At 60.2% G+C, this 12,542-nt stretch overlaps 1 protein-coding gene across 42 annotated transcripts in view; it reads left to right on the top strand.

The window, feature by feature from the left end:
• Positions 1-12,542, top strand: part of OBSCN (obscurin, cytoskeletal calmodulin and titin-interacting RhoGEF) — a 231,601-nt gene that overhangs the window by 197,926 nt on the left and 21,133 nt on the right. For all 42 annotated transcript variants that reach the window (XM_042249479.1, XM_060416153.1, XM_042249500.1 and 39 more), the window contains 9 exons: positions 142-258; positions 342-506; positions 1,002-1,160; positions 1,310-1,487; positions 2,017-2,130; positions 7,924-8,091; positions 8,463-8,565; positions 8,910-9,039; positions 9,784-9,892. In XM_042249479.1, the coding sequence (XP_042105413.1) occupies positions 142-258; positions 342-506; positions 1,002-1,160; positions 1,310-1,487; positions 2,017-2,130; positions 7,924-8,091; positions 8,463-8,565; positions 8,910-9,039; positions 9,784-9,892 (1,243 nt within the window). The remainder of the gene's footprint in view (positions 1-141; positions 259-341; positions 507-1,001; positions 1,161-1,309; positions 1,488-2,016; positions 2,131-7,923; positions 8,092-8,462; positions 8,566-8,909; positions 9,040-9,783; positions 9,893-12,542) is intronic.

The following is a 12,542-nucleotide window of genomic DNA, read 5'->3' as shown; positions in this document are numbered from 1 at the left end:
GACCCACCTGGGGAGGTGGGTCTGTGGGTGCGCATGTAAGCTCCCCTGGGCCCCCGGTCCACCAGCTTTCAGACTCTGGGGACACAGGCCCCCTGGAGGCTGCACTCTCCTTCCCTGAGCCCAGCCCTGTGGTTCCCACAGAAATACACTGAGGAGGTGCTGTCAGCCGCAGACCCCTCGCAGCCACCGCCCCCACCGCTGCAGCACTTCCTGGAGCAGCCGGTAGAGCGGGTCCAGCAATACCAGGCCCTGCTCAAGGTAGGCAGTACGGTCCAGGGGCTGTGGGGCTGCTCCTGTGCCCAGCCACCCCAGGCCTTGCCTTGACCTGCTGTCTTCCGCAGGAGCTGATCCGAAACAAGGCACGGAACGGCCAGAACTGCGCGCTGCTCGAGCAGGCCTACGCGGTGGTGTCGGCCCTGCCGCAGCGAGCGGAGAACCAGCTGCACGTGTCGCTCATGGAGAACTACCCCGGCACTCTGGAGGCCCTGGGCGAGCCCATCCGCCAGGTCTGGGGCTGAGGGTGCAGGGAGGGCCCTGGGCGAGCCCGTCCACCAGGTGGGGCTGAGGGTGCAGGGAGGGCCCTGGGCGAGCCCGTCCGCCAGGTCTGGGGCTGAGGGTGCGGGAAGGGCGCCAGGTCTGGGGCTGAGGGTGCGGGAAGGGCGCCAGGTCTGGGGCTGAGGGTGCAGGGAGGGCCCTGGGCGAGCCCGTCCGCCAGGTCTGGGGCTGAGGGTGCAGGGAGAGCCCTGGGTGAGCCCGTCCGCCAGGTCTGAGGCTATGGATGCAGGGACGGCCCCGGGCGTGCCCATCCACCAGGTCTGGGGCTGAGGGTGCGGGGAGGGCCCTGGGCGAGCCCGTCCGCCAGGTCTGAGGCTATGGATGCAGGGACGGCCCCGGGCGTGCCCATCCACCAGGTCTGAGGCTGAGGGTGCAGGGAGCGCCCTGGGCGGTGGAGGGTGGACGCCCGGCCGGGCCTGGCTGACCTCGGCCAACCGCACGCCCAGGGCCACTTCATCGTGTGGGAGGGGGCACCGGGCGCGCGGATGCCATGGAAAGGCCACCACCGGCACGTCTTCCTGTTCCGGAACCACCTGGTGGTCTGCAAGCCCCGGCGGGACTCCCGCACCGACACCTTCAGCTACGTCTTCCGGAACATGATGAAGGTTTGCAGGGTGCCGGCGGAGCCCGGGTGGGCAGGGAGGCCGTGCAGGGTGTGCAGGCCGGGAAGCCCGGGGTCGGTCCCACTACCACGGTCTCAGTGACCACGGCTTGGTCTGCGTCCCGGCAGTGAGCCTGTGCCCTCCTCCCACAGCTGAGCAGCATCGACCTGAACGACCAGGTGGAGGGCGACGACCGGGCCTTTGAGATCTGGCACGAGCGGGAGGACTCCGTGCGCAAGTACCTGCTGCAGGCACGGACGGTCATCACCAAGAACTCCTGGGTGAAGGAGATCTGTGGCATCCAGCAGCGCCTGGCCTTGCCCATCTGGCGTGAGTGCCTGGGCTCCTGGGGCGAGGCTAGGAGGGAGGCTGAACCTTTGCCTGGGTGCCTGGCTTCAGAGCACATGAGTTGGCAGGTCCTGCGCTCTGGGCCCTTGTCCCCACCTGGGCAAGCACAAGAGAAGATGCTCAATTCTAGGGCAAGTGGCGCGCTCTACCCTTGGTTAGCCAGGTGGGGGCCTCAGGGTCTGCGCTTGGCTGCCCAGCATAGGGCAGGCAGGCTGTGTTAGGGATGTGAAGGGCCCGGCAGTCTTGGTCTTGCTTCCTCACTTAGAATGGGAGAGAGGATCCCGTTTCAACATACCCTTCTTTCCCACAGTCCCCACCGTGCTCCCCGACGTATCCTGGGCCTGTGTCCCTTCCCCTGAGTCCCGTCCAGCTCCCAGTATGGTACTGCAGACAAAGGCTCCTAAGGGGTGGTGTCTGTTGCAACCATTTGTTGGTCATGGGGCTCTGGTCCTGCCAGGTGGGCACCTGAGGGAGGGAGGGAGTGATCAAGGCCCTGTGTTTGTATCCTCAGGCCCCCCCGATTTTGAAGAAGAGCTGGCTGACTGCACAGCTGAGCTGGGTGAGACAGTCAAGCTGGCCTGCCGTGTGACGGGCACACCCAAGCCCATTGTCAGCTGGTACAAAGGTAAGCTTTTGGGAGCTAATCCTGCAACAGGCAAGAGCCACCCAGAGGGAATCAGGCTGGGCAGGGGGTCAGGGGTCCAGGGTGGCGTCTGATGGAGGGGCTGGGCACAAGAGACAGGCCTCCTGTTCTGGTTGCCTGCTCCGGAATCAAAGCCAAGCTAGCGGGTGTGCACAGCCGGGTGGGGTGGGACAGAGGCGGAGCTTGCTCCCGTGTGCATCGTGCTTTTGACACAGTGACTCTGCCTACCCCTGAGTCTCGCTCATCCATTTCCTCATTTGATCATGTTTGTGCTGAGTGCCCAGAACCATTCTGGGTGCATGGAAAATAGCAGTGAACAGGCAGGTCATCCTTGTCCCTGGATAGAGCCTGGCCTTCTTGGGAAGGAGACACATGACAAGCGCAGAGACAGATATGCAGTGTGAAGTCCGAAGTGGCGTGACCAGCCAGGGAAATACGGCAGGACGAAGGGCAGACCGGTTGGAGGAACTCGCAGTGGGCAGCAAGGCTGCAGGGGAACAGCAGGCAGAGGGGAGCCGCGGCGGGCGTAGTGGGGAATGAGGCTGGAGAATGCTGGGCCTCGCGGGCTGCCATGTGGCTCTCAGGCTTGACTCCCCTGTGTGATGGGAGCCGCAAACTCTGGGGGTCCCCAGGAACACCTTCACCTCTGACATCAACTTCAGGACCCCAAGGCCATTCTCACTGGGCACCAATGGCACGCTTGGGCGTCCCCACCCACCTTCAGGTTCAGCGACAGATTGAATCTCAGGGACGCAGCGGAACTCAGCACAACCATCCCAGTCAGGGTTCTGGTTTACTGCAGCAAAAGGGAAGCGGTACGTGGGGTGGGATCCCTCCACCTACCGAGGGTCCAGGCGTGGGCCAGATGTCCCCACAGTAGAGTCGTGTGGACATGCCTGTTTCTGTCACCTCTGATGTGTCCCAGCACAGGTCGTGTGGCCACCCAGGGACACTCCCTTGTTGAGCCTCGTTGCTCAGGTCTCTGCCGGGGCGCTCACACAGACCACCCATCTCACGAGTGGCCTCGATCTGCAGCTCCTCTGAGGCCCAGCTGATACTGTGTGGCCTAAAGCCCCCCACCCCAAGTCACAGTGTAGCCTAGACCATCTGGTGAGTCTCAAAGTCTCAGGTAAACCATGATACTCTCACTAGGTCTCATCTGGGCTGAAAGGTAAGTCCTGAGCTCTAGTTTGGTCCCAGTAGCCGAGTCCACTCCTGGTTATAGGGGACGGTCCCAGGGAAGTCCGCCCTCCCATCCTGCTTGCCCACAACCCGTCAGGCGTGTATGTCCACCACGGATGGCAGAGAATGGGGCTGGAGCAGCTATGCAGGCCACTTCGCTGGGACATGCAAGAAGGCCATCCCGGCCAAGGGTTGGAGCTTCAGAGCAGAGTCGGTGGATGAAATGACTGGTTCCCCCAGCACCCTGGGGTCTTCCTTCCAGATTCTGTGGGGTCCTGAAATCTGCAGAATTCCCTGCCGCCTCTCAGAACCCATGCAGTGCAACCCCACTTCCCCGCCATCCCTTCTCATACCAGACCTCTCACCTGTGAGGGTGGTTTCAGAGAGACAAACCCAGTCAGTAGAAGTAATTGAGAAGAACGTGCCGGTCAGCCCCACCCCTTCAGCTAGGCTGCCCTCAGAGGCGTGTGCTGGCGGGGCTGTGTCTGAGGGAAAGGTGAGTTGCCCCATGCCCAGGAACAGTCAGGGTGAGATCCCGGGTTCCCAACTGTCTCCAGACCATCCGCTGTCTTTTTCATCTGGACCTTTACCCGGTGAGCAGCTTACAGGCTTAGACTCCTCTGAGGACAGCTGTGTGTGGGGAGTGGAGGAAGCAAGGGCCAGCTGGTGGTCAGTTCACGCTGGGCAGCCCCCGTGACAGACAGGTCCTCGTGGGCCAGGCGGCACACACAGCCCCGTGGTGTGGCCAGAGCCAGCGGTTCCCTGACCCTCACAGTTGGAGACACCTGAGAGATGTCTCCTGAGGGACACCCATCTGCCAGGTGAGAGCGTCACCCTTGGCAGTCCCGTGTGGCATGCACTGGAACTTGGCCCCACGTGCAGGGCAGCAGCTGCACACAGCGACTCTGCTGGTCTGGAGCCCGGTCATGCTCGCATCTTGTCTGCATGGTTCATGGACCTGAGGAGGAGTGTCTTCTGCCCACCCATCTGCAGTTATGTGTCAAACTGAATAGCCAGGGTGTTCACAACATCTCACATAACCTTTGCCAGGAAAAATAGCTTCTGGCAGGAGAAGTCAGACTCACCCACCAGCCAAACGTCATTCATCGGGTGGAAGTTCAAGTGTCGGGGGCAGAAGGCCACCTTCTAACTCACCCCTGGGGCAGGGAGCCCCAGTGATGCTCTGGTCTCGGTCCCTGCATGCCAGCAGGAAGGGAAAGCAGTTGGCTGCACTGCCCAGGACTCCTGCCAGGAGCTGTTCGCCTGCACAGGAGACCCCACTGCGGCAGCCCTGCCCTCGCCAGCTGGAGCCACAGGCGCAGTGACTGCACTGGGCTGGCGGCGGTCTCCTGCCCGCTCCCACTCTGAGGCTGCACACGGCTGCTGATTTTGGACTCGGCCTCTCCTGTTACCTGGGCTGCTTTCACATCTCCCAGGAGGCCTGCAACTTCCTTTCTTCTGCTGGGGTTCTGCTGGCAGGCTTGGCAAGTGACACGTTGCTGGGCTGGAGCTGGTCACATGCTCCGTAGCCTCTCGACATGCAGGGCCTCGCCACCCTCGTGGGGAGCAGGGTGTTCCAAGCAGCAGACACCAGGGTCCAGAGGTTGAAGCCACGGTCACAGCACCCTGACTTGGCCCTGGGGTGACAGTTTTCTTCTTGCTCTGCGGGAACCTTGCTCAGATCCCATCAGTGGAATCCAGATACCTGTATCCAGCAGAGCCATCAAAATCTAAGCTCTCCCCTGGCTGCATGCCTGGCGTATTGGAGGGGCATGTTGGGTCCCTCTGAGCCCAGGGAGACCAAGGCCCACTTCTGATGATTTTTCTCTTAAAGCAGTGGTAAGAGTGGAGGAGGAGGAAGGGCTCAGGGATGGAAGGAGACACACTTCCATAGCTCAGTGATGCCTAGAGTTTTGAGCTCACTCAGATGAGGCGGCAAGATTGTCACTACAGACCCTATCTGTTTTAGCTTCAGGGACCCCTTGACTTAACAGCCACATCACGTTATTCTCGGGCTCTGTGTCCCTTGCCTGGCATGATGGTGACATTTGGGGTGGGCTCCACTTAGCAGAGGTTTCCAGTGGCCCAGAGCCATGGTGACATCTCCCAGCCCCTTTCTGGTTCTTCCCATGAGGGATGAGTGAGGCATCCAAGGAGGCAGGGCCACCTGTCAGGAGGCACTCATCTCTGGATCACCTTCTCCAGCATGTCACCAGCATTCTAGACACCTTCCAGGTGCCATGAGTCCACTGTGCCAGCTGTTGACAGTTCCCCATTGAGGTCTGTCTATGTCAGGGAGTTGTCCCAAGCCAGGGTTCACAGCAAACACCAGGGTCCTTTCCTGTCATCTCTAAAAGAATCCTTCATGTATTTGGTGCCCGTGCCTCTCATCCCTGAGTTCTAGCCCTGCTCCTGCCTGCCTTCTGCCCCCAGGATTGGTGATAGCTTTCCCTTTGCACCCAGTGTCGGTGGGTACTGGACTCAGAAATGCCTCCTGGGATTCAGCATGGGCTCTGATGTTTGTTGGGAAGTGGGGTTGACCTGAGGTGACCAGCAGCGTCCCCGCTGTAGGGAGAGAGAGTGTGTCAAGCAAGGCACCATCCAGGAGACTTTGAACCCACTTCTCCGTGCTCGGCTTGGAGCCGCCTGCTCAGTTTCCCTCCACTCACAGGAAATAGCTGTTTCTTGCACAGCTGACCATGATGTTCGGGCAGTATGCCCACCACTGATTCCTGTGGACATCCCTTCCCTCAGGTCTATTAACTGGTGCACGGGCCACCACCTTTCTCTTTTGGAATGGTGTGTCTCTTACAGTGTCCCTTCCTTGTTGCCAAAATTGCAAATCAGAAGCTGTGAAGGACCTGAGATATCTCTTGGCTTTCAACCCAGCAAGCCAGTCGGCCAGCCAGATCACCAATACAAGACCCCAACCACGGCAAAGGCAGCAGCATTTTGCATGGGCTCCCCATGCCCTGATCTCCACAGCCAGGCACCAGATGCCAGCTTCGTGCAGTGAATTGTTCCGCAAGAGAGGAACCTCGAGTTTTAGGAGATACTGAACTTTTATGGGGCTGCTGGCACATCTTCCCCTCCTTCCCTCCAAAGAGAAAAGTGACTTACGGCCCTAGAAAGCAGTCACAGGTCTCACAGGGAAGGAAGCTGAGGGCTTTGTCTCTGCTGATGCGGATGGCTCCTGGGGGAGGTTTCCAAGGAGGCAGGACCACCTGTCAGGAAGCACCGACATCTCTCTGGATCACGTTCTGCAGCGTGTCATCAGCACTCTAGACACCATCCAGGTGCCACGAGCCTATGAGCCAGCTGTTGACAGTCCCCCTGGAGGGTTGTCCGTGTCAGGGAGTACGTGACAGGGAACACCTGGCTGTAGGTGTCTGCCCAAAGGGTCTGACTGTGCAGGAATGCCGAAAGTCCAAGAAGTGTTTTCTGACAAGATGAAGGCTGAGAATTGACCACAGATTGACAGTAGGTCTCCCTGATAGCTCAGTTGGTAAAGAAAGAATTGGCCTGCAATGCAGGAGACCCTGGTTCAATTCCTGGGTCAGGCACATCTGCTGGAGAAGGGATAGGCTACCCACCCCAATATTCTTCGGCTTCCCTTGTGGCTTGACTGGTAAAGAAATCGCCTGCAATTTGGGAAACCTGGGTTCGATCCCTGCGTTGGGAAGATCACCTGGAGAAGGGAAAGGTTACCTATTTCAATATTCTGGCCTGGAGAATTCCATGGACTGTATAGTCCATGGAGTTGCAAAGAGTCACACACGACTGAGTGACTTTCACTTTGACTGACAGGGTCACTGATGTCTTTGCCAAGGGCTATGTTGTGTGAGGTGAAAGCCAAGAGGTGTGGTTTGGGAAAAGATGGAAAGGGAAGCTCCTGGAGACAGAGAATGAGAAGAGCTCTTTCTTGGAATTACCATACAGGGATGCAGGGAAATAGGGTGGCAGCTGGAAGCTTTTGGGGGGGGGGTATGTTTTTAAACTGTTAAGTTTCTCTGTGAGTCAGATGTCAAGATGTTTTAACTTGAACAACCTTGTTCAGAACGTAGAGAGCTACTGGAAAGTGTTCATCTATGAAATTTTACGTATTTACGGAGGAAAGATTTCTTCATAGTGAAGGATGCATGTCTCCCCACCCCTCTCTCAGGAAGGAAATGTGATGCAGCTGGAGGTGTTAGTCAGGTGGGCATTTGGATGAGGACGGTTAAAGAGATGGTGCTGTCCAAGTATCTGCTGGGGGGGGTCAGTACCTTGGGGGAGTTGCGGAACCACTGGCAAGGTCGTTGAGGGTCTTATTATCAGAGGAGACGTCCCCCAGCCTGGCCCCCGCCTCCAGCTGAGAGCTGGCCTTTTAGAGGCCACGCTGTGCACAGTGAGGTCTGGGGAAGTAGATGGTGCGAGTCAGTACCACCGCTCCACCCAGGGCTCCAGGTCAGCTTGGCCAGTTAGACCCTTGGCAGGGAGTCCATTGGCTCTTGGCTATAGGGGTAGCTGCCTCCGTCAGACCCCGTGACTGTGACCCCCAGACAGGTCTGACCTTTTGTCCCTGATGGTGTTCTCTCTGTGTTCCCTTTCCAGATGGGAAGCCAGTGGAGGTGGACCCTCACCACATCCTCATTGAAGACCCCGATGGCTCGTGTGCGCTTATCCTGGACAACTTGACTGGTGCTGACTCTGGCCAGTACATGTGCTTCGCAGCCAGCGCTGCCGGCAATGCCAGCACCCTGGGCAAAATACTGGTGCAAGGTGAGCCCTGAGGGCAAGGCCAGGGTATGAGTGCCCAGGCCCCAGCCGATGGGCATTATAAAGGTATCCGCCCTGGTTAGGGGCACATGGACGGCATAGCTGCAGGGATGGTTGTGAATATCTGACAAGTCTGGGGGTGGGGTCCTGGTCCCTCTTGGTGTCTCTCTGTGTCTCCGTCTCCATCTCTGTCTCCATCTCCTTGTCTGTTTCTTTCTCTGTGTCCATCTCTGTTTATCTGTTCCTGTCTCTCTCTTTCTGTCCCTCTGTCTCCATCTCTGTCTCTGTTTTTCTTTCTGTGTCTCTGTCTCTCTGTTTCTTCCCTCCGTCTCTCAATCTCTCTCTTGTCTCCCCACATTCCCTGGGTCCTGCAGTCCCGCCTCGGTTTGTGCACAAGGTCCGGGCAGTACCCTTTGTGGATGGAGAAGATGCCCAGATCACCTGCACCATCGAAGGGGCCCCATATCCTCAGATCAGGTGGGCCAGCTGGCTTGGGGGTGGGGCAGCCGAGGGCACACGGGCCTGCCCTGGGGCTGTCCTGCCTGCCTGAGAGGTGCAGGTGGGCAGCCTGTTAGCTGGGTCAGGGCCGGCTAGGCACAGAACCGCCGCCTGTCCCGTGAGGAGTGGGCATGAGAGGGCTGCGGCACATTCTGAACACGGCTCTAGCTGCTGTGACGAGGACATGGGGCCGGCTGTTTGTTGGGTGGGTGGTGTCCAGGGGGGTGGGCTCTGTGAGGATACTTGGAACTGTGGGATGGCTGAGGAGAGGGTCCTGGGCATGGGCGGGAGACCCACCTGACTGCCCTTGGGGCTGGCTGCAGGTGGTACAAGGATGGGGTCCTGCTGACCCCTGGGGGCAGATACCAGACCCTGAGTGAGCCCCGCAGCGGCCTGCTGGTACTGGAGATCCGGGCAGCTGGCACGGAGGATCTGGGCATCTATGAGTGTGAGGTGAGGTGGGTGGGGTCGGGGGAGGGGGTTGCGGGCCTTGCCTGGGGAATCCCGCCTGGTCACTACCACCCGTGACCGCAGTGAGAGAGGAGACCCCAGGCCGCTGTCGCCCACTGTCCGTGTGGGGAAGACGGGCACCGAGGAGCGGGCCCTGGGCGGAGTCCCCGTGGTCCTCGTGGTCTGGGGCACTGGTGGAGGTCGGGGGAGGGTATGAGCTAACCTTGGGCGGAGTCCCCGTGGTCCTCGTGGTCTGGGGCACTGGTGGAGGTCGGGGGAGGGTGTGAGCTAGCCTTGGCCCTTCCTGGCCGCCAGCCTCCTTTGTGCTGTTGCTGCTGGCAGCCTGCAGGGGACACTGGGGTGCCTGCTCCCAAAGGCAATTCTCAGAGAAAGAAACAGACCCCCAGTCAGCTCTGGACCTGTGCTGGCCACACATGGTGATTTAAATGTAAATCAGTTAAAGCCAACATTTAAGTAAAGATTCACGTCTAATTCACGTACCCAGAGCCCATGTGGCCACGATGCTAGACAGAGCAGGTGGAGAGTGTCCCCCCGTCCCAGGGAGCTGCTGGTCAAGGGACACAGTAGCTGGCCTGGTACCCTTACCCATGTGGCCAGGCTCTGCAGCTCCTGAAGTAGCTGCGGTGGGCCCTCCATGCCACCGCCGGCCTGTATGGCCTCACAGAGACTGCCCAGGCCTCTGGGGAGCCACAGGCTGGAGGTGAGCCCCTGCTCTATGCCCTGCAGTTGGTGAACCGGCTGGGCTCCAAGCGGAGCCGTGCGGAGCTGCTCATGCAGAGCCCCATGCTGCAGGCCCGGGATCAGCACCGCGCGGAGCGGCTCGCGGCCGTGGAAGGTGAGTGCTTCCGCGTGCAGCCCAGCCTGAGCTGGACCCCCACAGGCCGGGGCAGGGCCGGGAGGGGTAGGACCCTCAGCCCTTCTCGGCAGAGCACACTTCCGGGAGGAGGGAAAGCACGTTCGGAGGAGGGGACTCGGGACGGGGGCAAGCGCTGGCGGCCCGTCCCTGACTGGAGCCGCATATGTGGGGGCCAGAGAAGGGTGGGCTGTGAGCCAGAGCCTGGGAAAGGCTGACGGGGTTGTCTGAAGGGTCGGGGGGAATAACAAGCGCAGACGCAGGCCAGGCCTAGAGCTGCCTGCCAGGCCGTGTTCAGAGAGGTCTTCCAGGATGGGTGGCAGGGGCAGCCCCACAGAAGCGGGCTGCTGGGTCCCAGCTTGGCTCCTGGGAGAAGGAGCTGTGTCAGGGGCATGATCCTTCCGCAGCGCGCGGCTCTGGCTGAGGAAAGGACAGGGTGCAGTGGCTTGGCCTGGGCCAGGCTGGGAAGGGTCTGGGCTGCAGAACGGGCCTCGCTAGGGAGCAGCATGCTCCCAGGCAGGCGCTGAAGGGTGATGGGATGTCTCCCTCCGCGGCTCCAGGGTCCCCGCCAGGCTGGCTGGGATGGGGAGGAGGGCAAGTGGTGTCTGTTCAGTTCAGAAAGTGGCCTTACAGGGCTTGCAGGGCGGGTGACAGCCTCAGGGAGAGTTTCTCCTGGTCTGAGCTGACTTACCTGGAAGGGGCTGCCAGGACAGAGGCTGAGCCTCCCATCCTCGGGGGCATGCAAGCAGAAGCTACACTAAAACGCCTGGGGGAGCTCCAGCTCTCACAGTAGGGCTGGGTTGGGATCTGTGTCCTCCCAAGTCCTGAAAGTTGGCTCCTCTGATGCCTTGAGCCCCCAGACCCAGTCCCAGGGTCCAGCGTGCGGGGTCTGCTGTCTGTCTGGACTCTCACTGAGTCAGCCCTCCGGCCCCAGAAGCGCAGGCCTGGGGCCTTTCCCACTCTGTAGGGCCCGCCCAGAGACCCTTCCTCCCTCGTGGGCAGGGGTCCTGTTCGTCAAGCCCCCAAGGGCACTGGTCAAGCCGGCTCCCACTGGAGGCCCCCACGGCGTCTGGCGGCACCTCTGCCTTGCCCCTGGTGGTCTTACATGGCGCACGGCAGGGCTCAGCACCCTGTCTCAGCGGTGACAAGCGCGTCCCACGGAGCTCTCAGTTCACCGTCACGACAGGCCCCTGTCTGGGCCCCGTGGACGCAGGGTCTGGAGGGGGCGGCGCACCCACTCCAGGAATGGCCTTGGCGCCTCACAAAGCAAGGCCAGTCCTCACAGCCCCTGGGACTGGAGCCCGCCGCCTCCTGCCTCCTAATCCTGTCCTGCGGCTTCATCACTAACCCGGTGGCTCTGCAGCCAGGACGGGCCCTGGCTGGCCCTGTGGGGTGGGGCGCTGCCCCCTCGCTTGTGAAACTGCGCAGGGCCGAGAGCCCCGCTTGGCATGGCTGTACCCCTTCCGTAGTCGCCAATACGCACTGGATCCCAGAGCCCCTCTGGTGGCAGGCTAGATGGGGAACAAAGGTGCCAGGAGTGTAGCAGCCCACAGGGGCGCTGCTCACCACCCCCAGAAGCAACAGAATGAGTCCCCCGTCAGGGAGGATCAGGGAAGAGGCCCTGGATCGCTCACTGTTGTGTGCGCAGGGGGTGGCCTACAGGCCACAGACAGCTGGCGTTCTCTGGGTCCAGCTCCGTCTAGATACAGGGCATTGAAGCTGCATCCCATTCTCTCTCCCAGCAGGCTCCCCTCTCTCCAGGAGGCTGCTTGCTCAAGCACATGCAGGCACACACACAGTCACACATATGTGCGTGCAGACACACACATGCACAGTGAATGTGGCACCCAAGTGCCATACAGACACAGCTGGGACAGTTGATTCATGTTCGTTGGAAACAAGGCTAAAATAGTCACGGTCATCTAAAGAAGTCCTTTTCCATGTGGCTCAAAATCCCACAGACCACAGACTAGGAGGCTGTGTGCCCTGGGCCACATCAACCCCTAAGCTTTCCCCCAGTCTGCTGAGAGGGACGGTTGAGATGTATGGGTGCTGGTAGCTGGTGGGCTGCCTGCCCGCCCACTGACAAAGCTGGGAGGGGGCGTATCTGTGCCAAGCTTGACCCTGCCCAGAAGCTACAGAGGAAGAGGCCTCCAGATTGTGGGGAGTAGGTACTGCCGGGTCCTGGATGAGTCCCGTGCTATCTCTGGGATGTGGGTCCCTGTCAGCAACATGGGAGCCGCAGGGCTTATCCTCTTGGCTCCAGGGAGGACAGCTAGGACAATCAAGAAACAGTTGAGTGTGTGGGATGCTCCTGGCTCGCTCAGAGCTCAGGACCCTGCTCAGACATCCTCAGGTTGCTCCCAGAGGGCCTTCTGTGGCCCGACGCCCACCACTCATATGGGCTACCTCTAGGACTCCAGAGTCACTCTGCCCTGAAGAGAGGTCCTTTGGTCTTAGAATTCTTTGTGAACTAGGCACCAGCCCTCCACCTCCCAGTTTGGCTGCCAGACACAGGCCATTCCTTTCCCCTTTCTAGGCCTTGGTTTCTATAAAAAGAGGAACTTCAGGGCCTGACAAATACCCAGGGCTCCCTGGGTACATGGACTGAAGGAAGAGCTTGGATTTCTGT

Source organism: Ovis aries, chromosome 5, assembly GCF_016772045.2.
Source record: "Ovis aries strain OAR_USU_Benz2616 breed Rambouillet chromosome 5, ARS-UI_Ramb_v3.0, whole genome shotgun sequence".
Lineage (NCBI taxonomy): Eukaryota > Metazoa > Chordata > Mammalia > Artiodactyla > Bovidae > Ovis > Ovis aries.
This window is presented reverse-complemented; position numbering and strand designations above follow the sequence as displayed.